A 20,059-nucleotide genomic window follows, 5' to 3' on the forward strand; every position below is an offset into this window, starting at 1 on the left:
GTCATATACAAACTAATTCCAGCTGGAAAATGTTTCTAATTCTTCATATATTTGTCACAAGAATTAATAACTAAATATAAAAACACATTTTTAAAGATGTTGGTGTTTATGTCATCATCTGATTAAAAACAACCCCCAAAACCCCCTGACTTGTTTTCTGACAATTACATCCAAATCTAAACTACACCTAAGCTTTCAAACTAACTCACTCAGTGTTATTTATTACTGAGTGGAATCTCAAAAATGTCCCATACTGTGGGGAAAAAACAGCTCACTTTAAAAACTATTAACATATTTACAGGGAAACACTTTGTGTACAATATGAATCATAACATATACAAAGCTTCATTTATTTAGCCCTGTGTGTGTGTGTGTGTGTGTGTGGAGGGGAGGGGGGGGTTCAGGGTTGTTACTGCCAGAGGGAAGTTAGTTTCAGGTTAATCCGAAGAACAATGGCCAGTTAGTGAGTCCCACACACACACACACACACACGCACACGCACACACACACAGACTGTGACGTGTCCCAGCTCCACTCTGAACTATAGATTTTTCACAGGAATTTCACTTGGCAGCAGAGAGCAATGAACTTGGGTTGTAAATGAAAGCTAACACTGGAACACTAGTGTGTGTGTGTGTGTGTGTGTGTGTGTGTGTTTCGTCACACTGGTGACATTGTGTTTGATCTACAGTGAGCTCATTTCTCAGTGAGATAAGGCTCCATACAGTATTTACCTTTGATAGGAAATTCAACTGGAGCATTGACTTCTCACACTGCTGTCCTCAAACATCCTCTGTGTTATATTTTAGTCTGTCTCACTACTTGTTCTACCATTTTTATTCTACCTTTCATATCTGCTTTTACTTCCTCACACTTCCTCTGTGTTGTTTTATCATCCAATTTTCTATTTCTTTTTTTCTTTTAATCCCGCACCTCACATTTCTGGTTTTACCCACTTTATTTTATGACATTATATTCGTCTTTTATTTTGGTATTCTGAAGTTTGACATTTGCATCTACCTCTGGTGTTTCCTCGTTGCAGATTCACGAGAGTTATGATAACGTTTCCTCACTGTTTCCTCCTTATATTGAGTCACTTGTTGTTGTTTTACTATGTAAAGCATTGCCAAATATGAAAAGTGCTACACAAATAAAAGCCTGACTCATGGATTGATTTCTCCACTCGAGGTAGAGAGATTCCGTTTGTCATTTCCCCACCCTTTGCCTTTCAGTGATGTCATCAAATTCCCAGCATATCAACCGACCCATCTCGGCCCAAGAAGGGAGTGAATGGAAGAGAGAGGGAGGGAGAGGAAAAGAGAGAGAGAGAGAGAGAAAAAAAAGTGCGTAAACATGCCTGAACAGGAGGATGACAACAACCTGGAGGAGGAGGAGGAGGCTGTTGGACCTGCAGGGCTGCTCCGTGGCCGACCAAGTCTCAGCCACATAGCACAAATACTGCTGCACAGGAAGAATGAGTGGCCAGAAAATGCCTGGCATCCAAAACATTCTACTTATGGACTTATGCAATCGACAGCTATGCCAGCACTTGCAGCAAAGACACACACACACACACACACACACACGCTGATACGAAGCATTAACACTTACTCATATATTCATAGGGGTCTAAATGCAAAGCCGTTATATTAAATCATATTCACACAGGTGGATTGAAACCTGTTAGATTGCTGCTGTCAAGCGTGAGAGGACACACATACACATACACACACACACAGACACACACACAGGCATTAAAGTGAATACTGGGTGTGCTCTGACACCTTTCTGTGATGAGCTGGACGACGCTGAGCTATTCTGGGTGCTGTGTGATGGAAGCGAGTCCTCTCAGGTCAGCACGTATTGATGCGGCAAGGGTTGGGGTGGGGGGTGGGGGGGTGGAGTGGTGTCATATCAGTACACACGAGGAGGAGTGAGGAGGGATATCATCAGGTGTGTTTAAAAAAAAAAAAAAGGTAAAAAAATGCAAGGAAGGAGACGCTCCAACTGTCCCTAACTAAAAGACAGAAAAATGGGATCTTGTCAGTGTTTGGGCGGGGCCGACAGGATATCATATCTCCCACCGACTCTTCCCCTCTTTCCTGTAATCAGAACCGGGGGGGGTCAGAGGGGGAGTGACTGGGAGCACGCACACACACGGTCACTGACTGGGTGAAAGCAGGCAGTTTCAGAGCTCAGTCATTAACATAATCCTCATGTTTAGTGTGTTTAGAAAGGTGAGCCGCTCTCTCTCTCTCTCTCTCTCTCTCTCTCCGTTTCATCATGATGGGATGTTGGTTGTTCATTAGAGCTGGATCATAAAAAGTGGCATTTATGAGCTCTGACACAGATGTTACAGATCAACTCCTGTCACTAGTAACTGCACTCATATTGTCTCAGTGTGAGTTCAGTGTGACTGAAAACATGATGGTAATGTTGAGCTCTTCCTGTCAATATTGTTTTAGCTCACATTTTTAAAACATAGAAAAATTCATTCAAACCGGAGTCCACCACTTCAAAGCGCACACGCACACACACACACACACATACACACACTACTCATTCTATTCTCACCAAACCACTTCTTCATATACAACTTCTGCAGCCTCTTTTCTTGTACAAACAATACGGCTGAATCAGTCTGAGGAGCATCTATTCCTGCACTTCCTGCTCATCATTCTGAGCTGCTGACCACCACCTCAAATCTGTTCACCATATTCAAAAATTGTGTTGCTGACTATACACTGGCTACACCTTACACAGTGATGGCAATTCAATGCACAAGAGCTGAAGTCACACCCTCTCTTATATGCAGGGCTGATAAGTGTTAAACAAAAACATTTTTAACATTAGAGCTTATTTGGCATCTTTTAAATCAATCTACCATTTCTTACATCATCATTATTTATTCTGGCTATTAAATATGAGAAAATAATTCTCAAATTCTCTACCTTCCCACAGCAGAAGATATGTTCAAAATAGATCATTTTGTCCAATCAGCAGTTTAAACTCCAAACATATTTACTGGTATGTCATTATCATAGAAAACTGCAGAAATCAGCAAAAATTCACATATATCAAAATTTGAGAAGTAGATTTTTTTCCACTTTTACTTGAAAATTGAGTTTTTTTTAAAGTTTCAGTTTAGTTTTTTTTATATACTGTATGCAACTCAAATACAGTCAAATAAAGTAAATAATAGTATGTTCTTGTTTTTTTATCTCTTTTAGAAACAGTGACAAATAATATTAATAATGATAATAATAATAATAATAATAATAAAGCACATATAATACTACACATATCTATATATATCCCTAAAAGTACCTAGGTTAAAAAAACCCAAACATATATAATAATATGCCTCATTTTTATTTTTATCAATCATCTTGGTTTTTTTTATATATATTTTTATATGTAGTGTTATACATTTTCAATTCTTTTCCAATTATATTTTGCACATTTTTTTCCTTTATTCAAGCGACTGCTTGATTATCTACATTGCTGCCATTATTTATCCTCTCATTAATGAATCAACTAACAGCATGATTACTGTGACATTTGATAAATAATGGAGAAATATGTTCCAGCTCTGCTGCCAACTCATTCACAGTCCAGATAAAAGCTGGAACCAGACAGAACACTGAACACTGGCAGCACGCATGTTGACTTTATCACAGCTGACTTTATCTTCCTCTTCGGTGAAGACATCACTGCATGTTTTCTGTCTGACCTTTCCTAACATAACAGCTCATCCATTACTTGTCCTTGTAACAGAAGGGCAGGAGACTTCCTACGCTGTCTCATTAGAAAACCACAGAAGAAGAAGAAAAAAAGCTTCTTTTCCTGCTTGGTAATGTGTTGCACATTGGGAGAGGTAAAAGATTGTTGGAGTTAACAGTTAACGGCGCTAAACACAGCGTGACAGTCTGAGCCGGCGCTCCGTTTGAAGTTTACAAGCAGGGAACATCTCCTCAGCGTGACGGAGCAGCGCTTTAATAAATCAACTCTCATGTTTGAAAAAGGAAAAAAACACTGACAGTAACTTCTATTTGTATAACTGAGACAGCTCAGACAATCATACAATATACAGATATAAAGTCCACTGAAAAGGTGAGAGCTGTTATCTAGCCTGCCCTACATTTTGGGAGGGGCGTTTATTTTGCCTCCATACTAGTTTCAGGTGGACTTTTGCAGGTGGAAAAGCACCATGTCTGCTGAGAACAAAGGCTTTTTTGTTTAGCTGGCCTTGTGCCAGTGCAGGTGGAGTTGGAAGGACACTGCATGTCTGTCCTTCAGAGGTATTCTGTCCAGGTTGTGGGACCGGTTTGCTGCCTGTGCTGCACATTTTATTTTTATCTCACATAGTTAAAATCATACTTTAATCATACTCCAAAAAAAAGTGATCTACATACAGTATGATAACCTGTCAAAAATCACTTTGACAGACAGGTGAAGCCACACACGTTTAAAGTCCATGTCTAAAGGGTTACATATACTACATGATATGTGCACAGTGTGAGGGGTCGGTCAAATATTCTCTTATTTTGGTGATTTACACAGGCAGAGGATTCAGATCATAGTTGCAGTTCACTGACTCACTTCAGCTCAGGACTGCAGTGAGATATAACTCAGCTTTGATTCTTTGGACGACATATGTCACTATTTTGGTAAACCTGTTGCCATTTTGTTGTGAATTTTACAAACCGGTATAATTATGTTTTTGTTTTTTTTAACATTAGAGCTTATTTGGCATCTTTTGAATCAATCTACCATTTCTTACATTATCATTATTTATTCTGGCTGTTAAATATCAGAAAATAATTCCCACAAACCTTCCCACAGCAGAAGATATGTTATAAATAGATTGTTTTGTCTAAGCAGCAGTTTAAACATATTTACCAGTAAGTCATTATCATAGAAAACTGCAGAAATCAACAAAAAAATGTGTCCAATCCAAATTTGAGAAGTAGATTTTTTTCCCACTTTTGCTTTTTAGTTTCAGTTTAATTTTTCTACATGTATGCAACTCAAACACACATGGAAATAAATAAAGTTGACAGACTCACTTCAGCTCAGGACTGCAGTGAGATATAACCAGCTATGGACAACACATGTCACTATTTTGGTCAACGTGCTGTCATTTTGTTGTGAATTTTACTTAAACTTGACAAACCGGTGAAACGCTCTGTCTCTCACACACATATACACACCCCCTCCCCAAACAGCAATTACTCACGCTTGAAACCAGAGCGTTGACTCAGGGCTCACTCTACCTGCTGGGAGACACACCTAACTTCAGCTTCTACGTTTCCGTCATTATGCAACAACTAGCCGCCGCCGCGTAGCACCACTATCACTCACCTGGGCTGGAGTTTGTGGTAGGGTGTTAACAAGTAGAAACACCGCGGTTTTTCTTCAACACTACAAGTTCAACCACTAATCTCTCTCATACTAATTTTCTCTTCTGAACTCTCGTCGTGTTAAAATGAGCGGTTTGAAAGCTGCTATCACTGCGCCCAGGTGCCTGTTAACGCCTACTTCAACTGCTTCTTTTTGCACGGTTTCGGCTGGAAGCATTGTTTACTGTTTGGTTAACAACATGCTTCCTATCTCTGTGCAAAAAGCAATGTCGCTTTAATGACACGGTTGTAGGCACTTCTACCATTAAATATGACTGGCGACATTTTTAATAGCCATTCAGGTAATATACTTTCGCAATAAAAGCTTTATACCAAGCGAACTCATTCATACCGTTAAACATACATCGGTCGTGTTAGTAACCGGCCATGAATATGTTTCAGTTGAGCGACAGCAGGTGAAATACTTGCAGAAAAGTCCAAACATGTAGCTAAACAGTGTAATTGTAGCTACTGTGAATGCCGAATGAAAGAGTTTCTATGGAGAAAAATAACTTTCATTCCAATGAAAGCGCAAACTAGCTAGTGTACAATGAAACAACACTAGGCAGCCTGATTTCTGGCTGGTATATCCAGAGTTCAGATTAGCCACTTAGCCAATTGTGAGGAATGATGTCCGGCTACAACTTTAGCTAGCTTGAGTTGGAGCCCTTCAGGTGTAGGAACAGAAAACAGGTGGCAGTGATGAACAGGGTGGTTGAGTTTTTTTTAAAGCCAACTGGCACACAAGCCGACACCTGTGAGCACCAGCTCTCTGTGAACGTAAAGTGCGGGCCCACCTCCCCAACCCACCTGATTCAAAACGGCCGTTGCTCAGCCCGACGTCCACCGTTTACAGCCGCTGGATAGGTTTCCACCTCCGGCCAGCGTCCGGTGTATGAGCTGGCTAGGAGCTCTCTCCAACCATAAAGTCAAAGAAAAAAAACGTAACCAGGCAAACAAAAAAAAGCTGCAGGTCCAAGTTGCCGAGCGACAGAGAATGAACCGAGGAAATATCTAGTGTGAAGACTGGGAAAAGAACGAAACTGTGTCCGCTGCTGTTTCTTTTTCCACCGCTGCGGTGGTAGCCTCGGTGTTTCCTGCTAGGCTAAACTTCACTGCTGTGCTAACTCCGCCCTTGTGCTGCATTCAAGTGCACCTCGTAAACTACTATACAGAGACTAAACCCCGCCCCACTTCCGCACCAGGGTCTCAAAACCTTTTTACTTATTATCTGTTAAGTTTTTCATCCAGGGGCCTGTAACATCTTTATTTCTGAAAACATGAGAATTCACATATTCCTGGCAAAATGGGTACCTACTGCTCTACTAGCTTGTAAAATGTGAACATGACATTTGTTTAACAAGGATAAAAGATCAAATATTTGGATAACAATTCAATAACCACAGCTCTCATGAGGCTTGGGTGCAGCTCCTGGAATATGTGTATGTGGTTTTGTGTTTGTTAACATGGTGAGGTGGTTCCAGTTTTGTGGCCATCAAAATGAAAAGTCTCATTGATTTTAGCAAATAGAAAATGCCTGTGTCATGTTACATCTATTCATTAAGACCAATTAATAATACCCCTGTAAATAAAATGGAAAAAAGAACAGATTAGTGGGCTGCTTTTATTTGGAATCATTAGCTCTGATGTAGGAAGAAGTGGGTGTATTGGTTTGTTGGCTTTGGAGTGGAAATTACCAGGTTGATGCTTTCAAAAAAGCACCAACAGTGCCCGGTAACAGGTGCATACTGAAACATTCACTACATTTACATCCATCCATTTTCTGCCACTTATCCGGGGCCAGGTTGCGGTGGCATAAGGCCAGACTCCCTTCTCCCCGGCAACGCTCATCAGCTCCTCCTGGGGCATCCCAAGGTGGAGATATGTAATCTCTCCAGTGTGTTCTGGGTGTGCTCCAGGGTTTCCTCCCAGTTGGATGTGCCAGGAACACCTCTACAGGGAGGCGTTGTACATTAACATTCATACAAGAATTGTCTGCTCAACTGTATGCTCAAACCAAACAGTATGCAGAATAAATATAGTGTGCTCTCATGGGAACTCTATTCTCTCACAATTCAATGCACAAAGCTCACAGCTGGAAAAAATCTAAGTAAGTAGCTGCCAGTGGTGAAACATTGATAAAACATTACTAGTTATAAGTATTACATCCTAAGAGACATTTTGCTTTCTTTTTGTGATGTCTAACTGGCAACAGAACTCCAAAGTCGCAGTTTGACTGATGTCTGACACTGCCTTTATTGTAATTTCCTGTTAGTTTATAACAGTTAGAAATGTTAACTTTTTATACGTGCTATAAAGTTGTGACACACTCACATTCTTGACCACAGATGTTACCGCTCATAAGTTCACAATTACACAACCAGTAGACAAAGAGCAACATTCTCATCCGATTGCAGGCCAGTTTGTTGACCTGTTGAATATTCACACAGATATGTGTGAACTCTATTTTGGTCTCTTAATAGTTGCCTGTTGCTGCAGTTGGTGAGAGCAGTGAGAATGAAGTAAATGCACAGTAAAAAATAAATAATTAGCTCAAAACAGGCAAAAAAAACTGTGTAGAGCTGCAGAGTTGTATGACAATTATCTGTGTGTTCATCACTACAAAGGACATCTTCCACGTTACAAAGATATTGGATAATGGATATTAAAAGATGTGAATTTATGCAGATTCAAAGAAAATAATGACTTTTTTTTTTACATCTTCTAAACACACTTTATTCAATAAAAAATCAGAGGCAATATGATTCTAACTTGTATATTTACAGTTGTGTAAGTCATAATTATACAAAACAGTTGCTACATGTAATCCAGATCATGAAGCAAATCAAATAATAAAAATGTTAAACAGAAAGCAATGTTTTATTGAAGGCACTTTTCCAACAGTAACAATGATTTTCAGCCAGATCCAGTCTGCATCACAGCATATCGTTTGAATTTTAAACACAAGAATCAAAATGAGTAAAGCCTATGAAAAGGAATGCATGTGTTTGTGTTCATACTGCAGCAATGTGTTGACAGACACAGGTTAGGACAGGCCGAGGGCCCGAGCTCCCTCTGAAGGAGTCGTGACATAGAAAGTTGGGGTTCCGCTGTATCGTTCCTATCGAGGAAGAAAAAACAAACACACACACACAGCCAGACAATGAGTGCATCAAACAGCAGTAAATGTCAGCCAATTATGAACCTGAAACTAAAACACTAAACTTGACTGTTACAAAAGCAAACCCCCCCCCCCCCCAAAGCCAGTTCATGCTCTTCACATCTCTCGCAACTTGAGGAAGGAAGTTCAAAAAGGGAGCGAGAGGAAAAGAACCGCTGGCTTTGTTTTCGCAATCAGACACTTATCCTGATCGGCCATGGTACATCTTTTCCTCCTCCAAACTTCCTTTACTACTACTTCCCGCAAGCTAAAATTAAACACTCAGTCCATTAGCTCACCTCTGTGTCACTGAAAGGGCGAACGGATGAAACCCTCCCACAAGGAAATACAGTCAGTTTAATTAATGATGAAACTCTGTGATATAAACTGTTTGAATGTGTAGGTATGTGTTTTTTTTCCATGTTTGGCAAAAGAGAACCAACATCAGTCATTAGCCAAGTATAGCCGAGTAAAGCTGGATTTAAAGTTGCAAGATAAGTATCTACAGAGTAGCTACAGAGAAACCACATATAGACCACAAGAACTGTGATGGAACGTTTCTGTCTTTGTCTTTCTCAGGTCATAAAGACAGATGGAGATTGAAAGTGAAGCCAACACTGATGGACAGGTTCACAATCTTTCAATTCTGTCCTTAATCAACATTCAGGAGCCAAAATGAACAATAAAATCTACTTTGAAATGACTGTGTGGACACACTGTGGATTTAGTCCTCCATCACTTCCATTCAAAGCACATTTGAAGAAGATATTTTAATAGTCAGTATGTACAGGAGGAACTAATGTTTTAAGACACGTTCGAAAAATTGTGAACCTGCCCTTTAATCAAGTTAAAGAAAGGCTCAGTCATTTTTGTCCCCAGTCAAACCAATCTAGCAAATGACTTGCAGTTCTAAACCTTTTACAATAGGTCATATCTAACTAAGCTAACGTTCACAGTTAGTTCTCTTTGCTACAGTACACAACAGTTAAAGGATACTTCTGTTTTTTTTCAGCCTGCCTTATTTCCTATGAATGTGGCTCATGTGTCATGCTAACTTTGCACTCTGGGAAATGATGGCTCACTCAAAAATGACATATATGGAGGCAAGCTGCATAAGCTTCAGAGAATATTCCTATACCATGAAGAAATCATTTAAAAGTCACAGTTGTTCTCCAGTAGTTCTGCTAAAGCATTACACCATATATGTAATGTATTATGTTTGAGTCACCTATGCTTGATTAGCAAAAAGCTTCACCTATCTGTCAAAATCACTTTGACAGATCAACAAAGCCAGCAGTGTTTTAAGATTTAATGTCTAAAGGTTACATTCAATGTTACATATACCATAATATTTTCACAGTGTGAGGGGTCAGTCAAAATCATCTATTATCTAAGACAATGTATTATTTTTACTAAGAAAACACACATGGGTCCCAAGAAAAAAGCCTTTTAATGACCTGTATCCCTGTGATGTCCATATTACAAAGTTAACCTGAACTCTAACTCATAGAAGATTTGTTTAAACAGTTTAAGTCCTAGGGGTGATGGGTTACAGTTGTGGCTAGAGACAAACATCAGTAGTTTTACTGTGTGTTCTGGTGCTTTCAGTAAGTTCAGCACTTGACGAGCCGAAGTGAGGTGCAGTTAAGGATTTCAGCTGGGTCCGGAGTCACCAGATCAACCTTGAATCCTTCAGCCAGAGACACCTTCAGCAGCTCTTCCACAAAACCCTGCATGTCGGTGATTTCACATTGGTTTTGGTGCACATTCATGATGTCATCTGACTGCGTGACGTCAGCGTTAAAGACAGTCAGTCCTCTGTAGCGCTGCTTGTCGTATTGGTCCTGCGGGAGTTCATCAGGTCTTGGCACCCATTCCAACTTGAGCCTGTTCTGCCTGGAGTTGCATGGATGAGGGCTACTGTGACCCTGGGATGACCTGTAGGAGAAGCGCTCACAGAGCAGAGCCAGGAAGGCTCTCCAAGTACAAAAGAGGTCGACTGTGAAGGCTCGTACGGAGCATGTACGGAGCTCGTAGTTTTCTGGCCCATGCCGCAAGTTAAAGTGGAGGACGCGGACCTAGAATGAGAGGATAGAATATGCTGACTACACATTGTGGACACAAACAAAGAACCGGTCTTTCCATGTTTCTGAATGTGTAAAACAGATGCACACATACAAGCTCTGCACAAATTCTGTTTATACATAAAACATTAGCTCAAAAAGGTTTGTTAAGGCCAGTATTTTTAGAACTTCTGAATCTACCAACAGGACAATCTCTCCAGTGAAACCAGGCTGATATTCAGGTTTTCTTTTGTGTTGAATCAGATTGAAATTTAATTTCATGTTGAGTTCTTGTCAGTCCCATGAGGTTGGCCAGATTAACCTGCCCCTACACTGAAAACTGTTGTTGGTTCCAACCACTTTATTTAGGAATATGCACCATATGTACCTCTCTACAGGACAGTGCCACAAAATGCCCAATACTGCAAAGCCCACCTTAGCTGATATTGTAAGTGGTTCAAATTCTTTAACAAATGTACAATTAAATTGTAACACTGATTTTAAGGCTCCTTCAGGTTCTGGGGACCCTGGGTCTGCTTTCCCATTTTGGTAATCCAGTCTTATTCACAAGCCCAAACACCTGAAATCAAGTAAACTGTCCATTTAGCTTAGTTCAAAGCCTACATACCTCTCCTTGGCGATCACTTGTTTTCAAAATTCAAACTACTGTGAATGAATGAATCAAGTCCAACCAAGTCCCTTCATAGTCAAAAATAATGTGAGTGATTATTTTTACTATAAAATGTATCTTAATAAGGCTTTGGGGGGACAATGTTTCTTTTGTCTCTCAGCCTCTGGTTGGGTGTGTCAGTGTGACTGACAGCTGCTGGCAAGATGAGCTTCAGCATTGCAATGGAGAGACAGTCTAAGAATGTGCAGTTTACCAGGCACATAACATACATACTGTACATACATGTGTTGTTAGCAGTGGTACTGACCAGTAAAATCACAGCAGCATCTAATCTGAACCAAGGTGACATTTGCACATGCTGTGAATGGGCTGCAGCTGACTAGTTAATCAACTATGCAAACTGACATTAGCAGTACACCTTTCCCCAGTTAATGAATGTTGGGTCATTGGACAAATTTAACTAACTGTATGTAAAGTTCTTCATCACATAATTGATGGAGAACTGTAATGTAAATACTAATCGAAACAGAAGCAAATGAAAAACGGAACACCTTAATTTGACAACATGTTTCACAATTAAGAATTAATTTGAATGAATGACTTGTTAGTATGCAGTCCCTAGTTAAAATTGACACAAAAAAAAAGTCTTAGAAATAACTTATGATGGGTGATATGGATACATTATTTTATGTGTATTTTTGCATAATTCTGTAGCAACATATATCTTGATCAAGTAAAATTTCTGGAGATGTAATTAATAACCCCATTATAAATTACATAACATTTTCTGGTTTTCTGGTATCTCAAGGTATAAACTCAATTCTACCTGTGTACCAGTTTTTAATCAGTTTGCCAGGGAGCTGCCTGTCTGTCTAAACTAATGATCTGAGGCTAGGATTGCCTAGCCATTCTTAAATTAAAATATAAATGTCATTCCTTTTTAGACTGACATGTTACTCTAACATAACATAGTACACATACCTTGGAGTCAACGTTTAGGATAAGCATGGCTCCGAGTGGCCCTCCTCTACAGCTGAGTGGTACTGCCGCCTCGCAGCGATGGATCTCCTCCAGCAGGGGGTGTATCTGGAAGAAATCTGCCTCTCTCCGCAGCAGGGCGAGCTCAGAAAAGCCTTCAGGCAAGTCCAGGGAGCTGGAGCGCAGGTAGTTCAGAATGTACCTGAACACTTTACCATCACGGTCTATGAAAACGTTTCCCTGGTTATCCCTGAGCACGGGGATTTGTCCGGTGAACATGGCACCTAGCATCGAGTCACGGCAGCGCGTTAGAGTGTCTAAGGTTGTCGTGTAAATTTCTCCACCGACATTCAGTGACACTGGGTCCTGGAGAGAGTTCCTGTTGCTGTTATCATCTGGCGAGTTGAGGTTCAACATCTTGGAAGGCAAAGCTGTGGGTTTTATGATCCTGTAAACCCCCTTCTCTGATGTCGTCTGGGGAGGACAAAGATCCCTTCTACACTGGTCACCAATGCTGAGGACTGAGGGATGTGGAAGTTTCAAGTGTTACTTTTGTTTCCAAGAAAAGTCTTGTTTCCTTTTGACGGTCACCAAGCCACAGTAGTAGCCAGGATACGGCCTAGTTAGGAGAGATGCGAGGAAATCTGCCAAGTCTGTTCCCAAAGCTTAAGATTTATAAAAGCGCTGTTTCAAACCTATAAAAGGCTGCAGCTCTTTTTCCCTCTCACTGTTGCTTCAAAGCAAACATGTCATCCTTTTTTAAATTGCAGGTGTTTCTCCCTCGTGATGTTCGTGGGTTTAAATTTACATCTTTGTTGACGTTTCTCCTGTAGGATTGTGAGCGGTGCAGCCAGTCAACAGCAGGCCTACAGTATTGACTGGTAAAGCAGAAAGGCAGCAGGGCCACAGTGACCAGACCGGCATGCTAATAACTGGACACTTCTGGCTCTGTCTCCGCGAAGCTCGCTTTTATTCTCAGCTCAAACCCCCTGATCTCTCACTCACACACACACACACACACACACACACACACACACACTGGAGCTGTCTGGGCAAGACACGGGGGACTGGGCAATTTGTCTGAAATGCCCCCCCCTTAAAGTGACAGCCAGAACACTGAAAAGTTCTTTTTATCCCCTGTGAACAAATGAACAATGTCCTCAGACACTTTTCAATTCAAATACCCTTCGGAATTCAAAGACTTTCCTGCAAACAAAACAAAAAAATCCGAAAACAGCAAAAGTTAAATTTCGAACGGACGGAGCTGCACCTGCTGTATTATATTACAGGAGGAGAATAGTTCAACAATAATAACAACAACAACATACATAACCTCGATGTTAGAAATCATTTCAGCTGCCAGCAAACACAATGAGAGTGAATTCGGGTGGCAGACACCTATAGCGTGTTCATGCTGCATCTACATAAAAAACTGCACACGCTCTCAACTTAAAATTAGAAACATCTGGTGACTGTCGGGTGCAATATGTGGAGTCATGAGAGGTAAAATAAATAATGTCCAAAAAAGATGGATGATCATTGTAGGTCTAAACTTGCAGATGTGACTGTCTAACAGCACTGGAGAACATCACAGTCGGAGATGTGTGTTTATCGAGCATCTTAAGAGAAAAGAAATGTGTCCTAACTGGCCTAAAAGTCCTCAGTGATGTATATCTGCTACTACTTTTAGACTCAATTAGTAAGAACATTTTTTTAAATCAGATTTCTTTTGTGTCCTAAGCTGTTACCATGAAGACCTATGAAAGCAAACAGTCATGCTTCATAGCTGAATGCCATTGATGTGGCTTTGTGGCTTTATGTGGCCCCTTCAGTTTAGACTTCCTGTCCCGTCAATTCATCACTTTTGCCTTGTTATTAGCACGTTCAAGTTTAAAGACAAATTTAAGCCTGATTTCAACTATTTATAAATCACCTATAGTTAAAAAAGTACTATAGTGTTATATTCAATTGCAGGGAAATTTTTCATCTTGTTGGAATAAACTGGAATGACATTTGTTTTTGATGGTTGTCATTAATGAGTCATTGCATATCATACTGATTCATTCATATCATATGGGGTGGGTGAATTATACGTGTTAATGTCATGAATGTCAGGAAATATCAGTGTTACAGTAAATCCCAGCAGTTCAACCAACACCATGCACACCAGGGCAGGGGCTTTAAAAGGGACTTTCCTACTGCTATTGCTAGTATTATTAGCGCTCCTATCACATTCAACTTATAGTGTAGTTTTTGGGGATTTTTTTGCCTTTATGTAGCAGTTAAATTTAGTGAGAGAAAGATAAAAATACATAAATAAAATAACAATGAAGAAGGTGAAAATATATAAATAAATAAAAACTAAAAGGGGACATATGTACATTTCTAGGTCTATATTTATGTTCTGGAGTTCTACTGAAAGTTCTTTGTATGATTTACAGTTTAAAAAGCTCCTTATTGAAACTTTTACCAACAAGTGACACAGCCCCTTAGTTCAGCCTCTGTCTGAAACAGGCAGTTTTAGCTCCTGTGCCTTTAAAGTCTCCCTTCCTGTTCTGGTTGGTTAGCAGGAATTCAGCTAACTTTGGGCCACGATGTAAACAAACCGTAGCAGCAGGATTTCACTTCTTTTACTCATTCTAACATTCTTTACTCCAAATGTCAACTTTTCAAATGCGTCCATACATGTTTGAGCTGAAATCTGATCTGAAATATGAAAGCGGATATGAAAAACATATGGAAAAACCTTAGCAACCACCTTAGCAACCAAGGCTACGGAATGGATGGCTATGTATGGGCGTGTCCATCATAATGTCAGCTTTACAAACGGAAGAGTTTAGGGCCGGTTGAAGCCCTGAGTTTTGACTTACAGGGAGCATTCCTACATACATTTACCTCAAGTTTTGCAAGTTTGAGCATGTTTAACATTCGGTAGATATATTACATAACAGTATTTAATAACAGAACATCTTAAAAGCCATAATATGTCCCCTTTAATTCATTATTATGCCTCATTAGATCTCCTCTCAGTCATTAAACTGTGCTTGAAACTACACCTTTCCTATTCTAGTTCATCTGAGTCTGAACTATATTTCCAGTGAATCTCTGCAAACATTCAACCTGAACAGAGCTGCAGCCAGCCAGAACAAGTGAAAACCCCTGTGTGCATGTTTCTGGGTGTTAAGATTAAATCTGTGCTCCACTTTTCCTTTCCTTTTTTTAAATGGGCATGAGGGTGTAGGAGGGGTATACTGCAGGTACTGGAAGCTTTTCCCCCTTGTATCTAATGTTTGTGCTAAGCTACGCTAAACAACTCCAGCATATAAGCATAAAGGTAGGTTTTAAAGCAGCTTAGCTCTAACAACAGCATACAGGTATGAATATGTATATTGTTGATACTCCTGATAATCTACGTAGAGTTCACATTAATGCAAGTGTGTGTTTTTACCTGTATGTGTAGCGTAGTCCTGTCGATGGCGTGGGCTTGCAGCAAAGTCACAGTGCATCCGCCGAATCCTCCACCAGTCATCCTGCTGCCAAACACGCCCTCCACCTCCATGGCTGCAGACACCAGCTCATCCAGCTCCCTGCAGCTCACCTCATATAAATCTCTGACATAGGGAGGGAGGGGGGGGGGGGTGTAGCACCATCGTAAAATAACCACAGGGCACCATCACTGTAAACACTGTGTCCTGAAACACATGTCATTCAGCTGCTAGAACTACCTGAGGGAGTTGTGGCTCTCCACCATTAGCTTGCCAAACTCTTTGTAGGCGCCTCTCTTCAGGGCTTCAGCAGCTCGGGCCGTCCTGTCTATCTCCTCGATCACGTGCCGAGCTCTTTGATAGGTGACGTCATCCAGTCGCTCCCTCGCTTCTGGAATGGAATTATTTGAATTGAGCATGATGAGATGAAATTAAATGTCTTACAGCCTATAGAGCTGCTCTGTATATTGAATGTCACATGTCCTCAAATTAAGAATCCTTAATACTGTCACTTCTGAGGTACAAACTACAGCCAACGTAATTCATCATGTTGCTATTACACTATATCACTTTTATTGTACAGCTTAAACTTATTTTGTTTATAACCACTGTGACTTGAGCCTGTCTTATTGTTTTATATATGCTCATGCACAACTGTGGCTGTTTAGTGTGGTTTTATGTTGCTATTTGTCATTATTCATAGTTTTTACTTTAATGCTATAAAGAACTTTTGCTCTATAAATAAAGTTTATTATTATTATTATTATTAGCATTATTGGGCCTGTCACAATAATGATGTTATCCACTTATTGTACAATAAAGTAATTATCAACATCATCATGTCTATATATGGACTTCCCATTATCATTTGTTTGACCTCAGTATTTCCACACTTCACATTAGCAGCTAAGAGACTATTCATGTCACACTGGTTAAACAAGTAGTGTCCTCCATTCCTCACTGTGTACGTCCTGAGTGGAGACTGTAGAAGAATTATACTATTATATTATCATTATATCAGTGGGCTAACCCTAACCCTAATCTGCAAATGACAAAATTATAAATTGTTCCATCAGGTAAATCATATCTCGGAGGTGATTTTAATTCTCCACTGTGGTGACATAGAGGGTGATGATTGCAACACATTCCCGTCTAGATTAACGTGGGATGTTCTAGTTTAAAAGTAAATATACACCACTTTTGGAAGCTACATAGCTGCTTAGTTAGTCAGCTGTAGCACTTCAAGCAGCTACGATGGTTCCTGTAAATGTTGAGGTTGCTCAATTTGGATGCAGAATGACGAAATGGTATTCATATGAATGTCTTAATCTCATAAAGGCAAATAAGTGTATTTCCTGAAATACTGAACTTATAATAATAGATAAGTGGAACAGAACAAGTAGTACAGGACACAGTAGAAGACAGTGCTGTATAAGATAAGACAAGACAGAACTACAGCAATGGAATATAAGAGGATAGCATGGGGGAATAAGGAGTCAGGGGTCAGGACAAGGTGTAATAAGATAAGAATGAGTGGGACAGAATGGATCAGAACAAGACAATACAAAATATACTTCACACCCTCCAGGTCCTTCATAGTAGCATCTCTGAGACTGGCTTTCCCCAAGATAGAGGCAGCCTCCTCACACTGTCTGCGTCTCATGGGGTATTCACTGCCGGTCAGAGAGTGTTTCACATTGGAGTTGGTGATGAGAATGACCAGGCCTGGATCTGCCAGAGGGACAGGGGTGGCCTCCAGGGACCTAAGGGACCACACAGTTGGACCTAAATTTGTAGTTAAGGGAGTTTGTAGAGACAGAAGCAGTCCACCTATTCTCACTGGATGTTTACACTACCTGCAGTCAATGAGCAAAGCGTGCCCTTCCCTGCCGAGAACAGACACAAACTGATCCATGATGCCGCAGGGTACACCAGCATGTGTGTGTTCTGCCTGCTGACACGCCACTGCTTTGGACACCTTGTCTCCGTCATCTGTGGGGGAAAAAACAAGCTGTAGAATGAGTCAAAAAACACATAGAATCCCAGGCTCATATAACTGTAGGTCAACCATTAGGAGTGTAGAAATAATTTGCATCTCAGACTCTGACCTGGCTTGAGTTGCTGCAGGAATGTGTAGAAAGCCACCTCCAAAGAGGCAGAGCTGGACAGACCTCCTCCCAGGGGGACACTGCTGGCTATCACAGCCCTGAATCCTGGGACAGGAGGAGCTGAGACAAACAGACATACAGATAGTAGTCATGAAATAAATATCCTTTGTCCACCCAAGGCAGGTGTATAAAATAACATCTGATTAAGACAAATCCCAGGTAATGATTGTATAGCTCTGGGCACAGTCAGTGCTCATTATGTTTACCCCTGTAATGCTGTATAACGCCCTTCACATAGTTGGCCCAGCTGGGTAACCCTGGAGACAGCAGTGATCCATCACTGGGCAGGCTGAAGTCCACCCTCCGTGGCTCGTCAGCTTCCTCCGTTGCTGTTACTATGGTAACATCCTGGCCAGAGGTTTGACTCCCAACAACTACAGTCACCAGAGGCAGCGCCTGGTTCAACACACACACACACACACACACACACACACACACACACACACACACACACACACACACACACACACACACACACACACACACACACACAGCTGGGTGGTTAGCGTTGCCTCTTTGTCAGAGAAGCAAAACTCCATTCAAAAAATGAGAAACTTAATGATTGTCATTCATATTACTGACATGTAGAAGATGAATCTTTATGCAAACTTTAGGCTTGTGTTCTTTGTTAAATTCAGCATGTATATGACACACCAAACAGCATAGTACATAACAACGTTTCAAATGACAGCATTGGTGATGCAATATTACAGAACAGGCCAGTTAGACATAAAAGTTGCATTTTTGCACTTAACTTATAGTATCTGGGCTGACTGCTTGTATGCCGAATAAATGAGGGACTTCCTAAAATATTGTCAAGAGGCTCAGATTCATGCAGTGAAACACGCAAGCCTACCAATGAGCAAATACACATTAAATGAGCTTATTATTAAAGGAGATTTGGCGCGGCAAACATTGAGCTTCAGTTGACAGCAGCCTTAGACTGCCACTCAGCGTACAGTCACATGTTACCATTGGCAGCACGAAGCCCTGGTTGTAGTCGGTGTGCTCCCCGATCAGGTTGACTCTTCCAGGAGCACACACCGCCACCTGAGGAGCGTCTCCCCCGAACACCTGCCCGTACACACGGCGAGCCTCCGCAGCCAGCTGCTGCACACTTGGAAATGAGCTGGCCATTGTGACCTGGAGACAGTATCCACACTCTGGTTTAAATACAAATGATGTCACTAACAGCTCGCGCCACAATTAATTCTGAAAAGTGAGTAACTACAAAGTAAAATACAGCTGCAGGAAAGTTGCAGGCTTCCTCTGACATGTCAGGTGCTCTTTACTTCCTGGTGGTGTTGCCAGCGGTTGTTGTGACGCTCTGATTGGTGGAGAGATATCACATGACATGTCAAGCGACTTTTTTGTGAATGAGGCATCAACTACTGTAAGTACAGATTTGAGAGGGGAAAGAATATTGTACTTTTTTCCCAAAATAACCTGAAGTTTTTTGTTTTGTTTGTTTGTTTGTTTGTTTTATTTTTTATTTTTTATTTTATTTTATTTTATATGTACTGTGGTTTGTTAATTTGATTAGCACTGTCTTTTTGTGTGTGCATGTGTCTGTATAAAATATTAAAAAATAAAAAATAAAATAAAATAAAGAATATTGTACTTTTTACTTCACTACACTTATCTGACAATTAGTTTTCAAATAAAGTGTCTAAGCCTAGTTGTTTTGTCATATCTCAGATGGGTAGTTAGCAGAGTTCATTAACCCTTCTGCTGTCGTCAGGTCAATTTTGACCCAGGAGGACGACCGGTGTGATTACAGGGTGCCAGTTGAAAAGGTTTCAAAAATTTGTTTACAATAATTCATAATTTCTCGTTTTTTTAAAACTCAAAATCGAGGTCTAATTTCACTTAAATGAGGTCTATTGTCCATACTTTTTCCATAAATATGAGGTCTAAAAAAGTCAAGTAGGCAGGTTAAATTTACTTGTAATTAAGTATTTTCTACACAGGTGTACTTTCACTGATGTAAATGATGTATGTTCTTTGTCCATCACTGAAGAGGTGTTCCATATATCTGTCAATCAGGTCATCAGCTCTATTGATCTATTTCTCAATAATAAAACAGTTCTTGAGGGTAAATCCTCTGACCTGTCCTCATGCATGTGCTGATGCAGTGATAGCCAGTGGTTGAAAAAGCAGTGTGATGGGGAC

The 20,059-nt window shown here is 40.5% G+C and overlaps 3 protein-coding genes across 5 annotated transcripts in view; all 3 read right to left on the reverse strand.

Annotated features, from left to right (window-relative positions):
- Window positions 1-6,511, reverse strand: part of llgl2 (LLGL scribble cell polarity complex component 2) — a 33,393-nt gene extending 26,882 nt beyond the window's left edge. For all 3 annotated transcript variants that reach the window (XM_053341233.1, XM_053341231.1, XM_053341232.1), the window contains exon 1: window positions 6,213-6,511. The gene's annotated coding sequence lies outside the window, so the exon portion shown is untranslated. The remainder of the gene's footprint in view (window positions 1-6,212) is intronic.
- A 1,627-nt stretch (window positions 6,512-8,138) lies between these two features.
- Window positions 8,139-19,173, reverse strand: galk1 (galactokinase 1). The gene is made up of 8 exons (XM_053341754.1): window positions 18,860-19,173; window positions 18,094-18,283; window positions 17,828-17,947; window positions 17,576-17,711; window positions 17,301-17,482; window positions 15,960-16,110; window positions 15,683-15,845; window positions 8,139-8,523 (listed from the first exon to the last, which is right to left on the reverse strand). Exons 1-8 carry the CDS (start codon window positions 19,022-19,024, stop codon window positions 8,449-8,451), a joined length of 1,182 nt encoding a protein of 393 aa, XP_053197729.1. The 5' UTR covers window positions 19,025-19,173; the 3' UTR covers window positions 8,139-8,448.
- On the reverse strand, window positions 9,883-12,676 carry LOC128381716 (BTB/POZ domain-containing protein KCTD21-like). The gene is made up of 2 exons (XM_053341755.1): window positions 12,238-12,676; window positions 9,883-10,640 (listed from the first exon to the last, which is right to left on the reverse strand). Exons 1-2 carry the CDS (start codon window positions 12,649-12,651, stop codon window positions 10,176-10,178), a joined length of 879 nt encoding a protein of 292 aa, XP_053197730.1. The 5' UTR covers window positions 12,652-12,676; the 3' UTR covers window positions 9,883-10,175.
- Window positions 19,174-20,059: the final 886 nt, after the last annotated feature.

Source organism: Scomber japonicus, chromosome 20, assembly GCF_027409825.1.
Source record: "Scomber japonicus isolate fScoJap1 chromosome 20, fScoJap1.pri, whole genome shotgun sequence".
Lineage (NCBI taxonomy): Eukaryota > Metazoa > Chordata > Actinopteri > Scombriformes > Scombridae > Scomber > Scomber japonicus.

What these genes read in the sequence shown, in the direction of transcription:
- LOC128381716 (XM_053341755.1), bottom strand. Translation starts at nt 12,651, where the DNA reads ATGTTGAACCTCAACTCGCCAGATGATAACAGCAACAGGAACTCTCTC. An exon ending in TCCTAAACGTTGACTCCAAG is followed by an intron (nt 10,641 to 12,237) that starts GTATGTGTACTA and finishes CTCTCATTCTAG; the next exon opens with GTCCGCGTCCTCCACTTTAA.
- galk1 (XM_053341754.1), bottom strand. Translation starts at nt 19,024, where the DNA reads ATGGCCAGCTCATTTCCAAGTGTGCAGCAGCTGGCTGCGGAGGCTCGC. An exon ending in AGGGCTTCGTGCTGCCAATG is followed by an intron (nt 18,284 to 18,859) that starts GTAACATGTGAC and finishes GTGTTGAACCAG; the next exon opens with GCGCTGCCTCTGGTGACTGT. An exon ending in GGACTACGCTACACATACAG is followed by an intron (nt 8,524 to 15,682) that starts GTAAAAACACAC and finishes CTTCCTCGATAG; the next exon opens with GAACGATACAGCGGAACCCC.